The 3,830-nt window shown below is 30.2% G+C and overlaps 1 protein-coding gene across 1 annotated transcript in view; it reads right to left on the bottom strand.

Annotated features, from left to right (window-relative positions):
- The window catches only part of LOC107468709 (multiple organellar RNA editing factor 9, chloroplastic), a gene marked incomplete in the record, with an annotated part of 1,965 nt that extends 1,792 nt beyond the window's left edge, over positions 1-173 (bottom strand). Inside the window, 1 exon segment of the mRNA XM_052254945.1 lies at positions 1-173. Within this exon segment, the coding sequence (XP_052110905.1) occupies positions 1-108 (108 nt within the window).
- Between the last annotated feature and the right edge of the window lie 3,657 nt (positions 174-3,830).

Genomic DNA, 3,830 nt, shown 5'->3' with positions numbered 1-3,830 from the left:
GACCCTCCTCAAGAACCCAACGTTCTTTACTTGGTTGAAGATTGGAGTTTTAGGGTGGGATGGTAGGATTAGGGTTTTAGCGGATAGGGAGAACGTGACCGTCGCCATTGCAGGGATTGAAGATACTTCTGTAGTTCAATCGGCAATTGCAATGTAAATATGGTTCTTCAAGATAAGGTCCTTCCTAGGGAACAATGATATTTTTCTTGATACGGCGTCGTTTTTACCTTTCTATTTTTGTTTTTTTTTTTTTTGGATCTTGGGCTACCAGAAAATCCTACCCGAACCCACTCCAACCCGACCCACCCAAAGCCCTTTAGCTCCAAGCACGGTATCACTGGGTTAGAACATGGGTCCTTTTTGGGCTTGGACCTGAATATCGGTCCAAGTTAGAACATTGGCACTAAAATAAAATGTAAACAATTTGGACAAACTCAAACTTATTTTCATATGAGTTTCTTAGTGGAAATAAGAATAACACGGTTTCTTTTTGTCTCGTCTCATTCATGTTGTCACTTTCAATCTATGAAGGACTTGAATAATATCCGCAAGGCAGGTTTAAGTATCATACATTCTTATTAGTTTGCGATCCATAAGCATAAGGTTTTTTATATATGTGTAGTTGACCGAACAAGAGGCAAATAAATGAGTCCAAACTTGATGAGACCAAAATAACTTGATTCAACCGGAGATATCCATTCATGACGAGAGTCTTGAGATTAGGTGAAAGTCAAATCAAACTTTAATTATGTTTATAATTAAGCAGTTCAACTGAACTTGGTTATGTAGAGGTTAGAGGCCAATAGCGATTATATATACTTTATAAATAGCAACACAAAACAGTCAACCCTGTAGGTTACGTTTTCTATTAACCCTTTAATAATCAATATATATAGCGTTACGTTTATACATTTTGTAGAGTTTGACTTAACGATGATCAATGAAATTAATTTGAAGGTGTGTGTCTTATGGCACCAGTGAAGCTGGTTCAGCTAATATATATATATAACAACAGCAAGCAAACAAAGAAAACACACCAAACTCTCTTCTATTGTCGTGGAAATTAAAATAGTTTATTATTATGATTATAATACTTTTGTCACAACATATTAATATTATTATGTGTTCGTTGTTTTTGTTTTAAACAATTTAATTATCGTATCATTTTTCATATTTATCCATATGGTTTCTAAATAATAAGCATGACGACGTAAATTCTTTATTTCTTCAGCAATGATGGTAGGCAAGAATTTAAAGAAGTTGATGAATGCGTAAGATCAACACATCGCTCAAATCCATTTCACTACTCTTGCTTTTATTTCAAAGTTCTTTCATCCATTATAGCATAATTGACCCTATTCTAAAAAGTAAAAAGTGAAAAGGTAAAAAATTAAATAGAAAACAAAGTCAAATTTCTCTGATATTGTAATAATCTTATAAACTAAAAATTGGGCAAAAGCCATTTAAAAAACATTTGAATTTTAGTTTCTTCACAATTTTCGGTAAAATAATGTTTGTGACTTTGTTCAATGGATTAATTGTGTGGTGGGAATCATAGATTAGAAAAGAATGGCTTGAGATGGTTCAATCCATACATTAAGACAATGGTTCAATGTATTAGTTTGAAAATTTTGAAAAAAAAAACAAAGAATAAGGTTTATTGCGGCAGCTAGTTTAGCAATTCATATACTAAAAAACAAAAATTCATTTCATTTCACATTTCTTTAAAACAAAAAGAATAGAGATTATTTTAGATAAAAGGCTGAGACAATTATGAAGTTGGAAGAACTAAACTCTCAGAAATTTATTTAAATGTGGATGTGGGACCAAAATATGTTGAAAAAAAGGAATGTTTAATTTTGAATTGATCAACAAGGGTCAATCATCCATTTCAACCCCACCAAAATGAGATTAGTTTGGTGAGGTTTCGTTTTGTCCACAAATCCAATGATTAACAAAAGGACTTGTCTATTCTTTAGAATTTAATTAATATCGCCGTGTGGAATGTGAACACATGACCGACTTCAATATCAAACAAGTCAATTCTGATAGTGATTGCTATATGTGAGTGGAAAACAAACCCTAAATTTTGTGCATATATTAAAATTTCACTTTTGAAAAACAAGGGAAATAAAAGTCTCTGTGCATAACCGACGGTAATTTGTTAATACTTTGATTTAGATAATTATATGTTTTTTCCCTGGCCCGAAGATTAATACACATTAATATAATAAGTTGACCTAAAAAATGTATTAACAAGATTAATGCATGATAAGACTTTTAAGCTCTACGCGTTATGTACGGAATGTATCACTTTCACTCTATATTATGTCAAATTAAATTTGAAAACTATACCGTCCGAGATGCAGCCAAGTCTAAATTCATAATGATTTTATTTGTTGTAAACTCAAATCCAATCTTTAAAATCAAATGAATGTTGATAACAACATTATTGGAGCTGTATAACTCAAATATGCAAAGTATAATAGCTAGTACTAAAAAAGTTAGACTACTCTGAAGATCATATCATATATTCAGATAATGATGATGTCCAGGTTAAATTAAATATGTCTCGAATTTATCAAATCCAATCCTGTCCACCTAGGCACCTACCCTCACATTTTTCACGCATATACACGCACAAATATATATATATATAGCTAGTACAAAATGCATTGATCTTGCAAAATTCATGTATATTAAAAACTCCCTTTTATTTGGGCAGTAGTGGCTAGCTACCTAGACAAATTAAATTAAAGTAAGATTATTATTGGATAACTCTCTAGTTTTAGTATTTATTTATTTATTTATTAATTATTATTAATATTAGTGGGCGGCTCTCTTCTAATAATAAGAACATTCGGGGTTGACTCTCTAGCCATACCACCAACCCAATGCGCTCACTTTTATTTTTATTAATTAATATATCAATCAACAAATTAAAGGTGTTAAACACACGTGCTTACGTAAAACCATAGTGTAGAGTTTTAAGAATCTTACTACTGTATTCATTTTGGGAATGCATGTCTTGGCTTTCTCTTTTCTTCTCCATGCCATTGTTGTCACTTTTTAATAATTAGTTTCGGCCTTAGCGGTTGGTTATCATGAATTGGCAGTGGATCTTTCATGATATACACAGTGAATACGTGTCTTTTAATTAGTAACAATCCCATCTTCATAGTACGTTATCTAGGATTTAGATTTTTTAAAATTTGAATTTTATTTTAGAGAATAAAGCGTGATCTCTCACCATTAATTTTATAGGTAAAATCAAAAATAAATATAAAAAAAATTATTCAATAATAAAAAATTACACTTTACTCAGAGAATGCGAATCCCATTATCTGATCCCTTCTAGCTACTAGCTAGTATAATAAGGATGAATTCAAATTTGCTTTTGTTTTTACTAATAAACTCTTTTTCGTGTATCTTCTCAACTTCATTTTGTCACATCCATTCCCCCCTTACCTCATTATTACCTAAGCATGACATCATCATCGTATATATATAACTCGTTTAATACGAATTGAAGAATAAAAGTATGATGCATACTATGGTGTCTGTATATATTTGCCTAACTTATTAAAATGAGATAAAATTTAATATTTAAATTAAAAAATATAAAAATAAATTATTTTTTAATATTTAAAACTTACCATAAAAGATCATTTCAATAATTTCACACTAAAATTATAGGTACCAGAAAATTGACCTAAAAATATACGTTAACAAATGATGAAGAATATGAAATGTGAATATTTATACACTCAAATTAATTTTTAATATTGTTTTAAATTAGTTTTAAACATGTGAAAATCAATATATTCCAA

The sequence above is a fragment of the Arachis duranensis genome, chromosome 10 (genome assembly GCF_000817695.3).
Source record: "Arachis duranensis cultivar V14167 chromosome 10, aradu.V14167.gnm2.J7QH, whole genome shotgun sequence".
Lineage (NCBI taxonomy): Eukaryota > Viridiplantae > Streptophyta > Magnoliopsida > Fabales > Fabaceae > Arachis > Arachis duranensis.
This window is presented reverse-complemented; position numbering and strand designations above follow the sequence as displayed.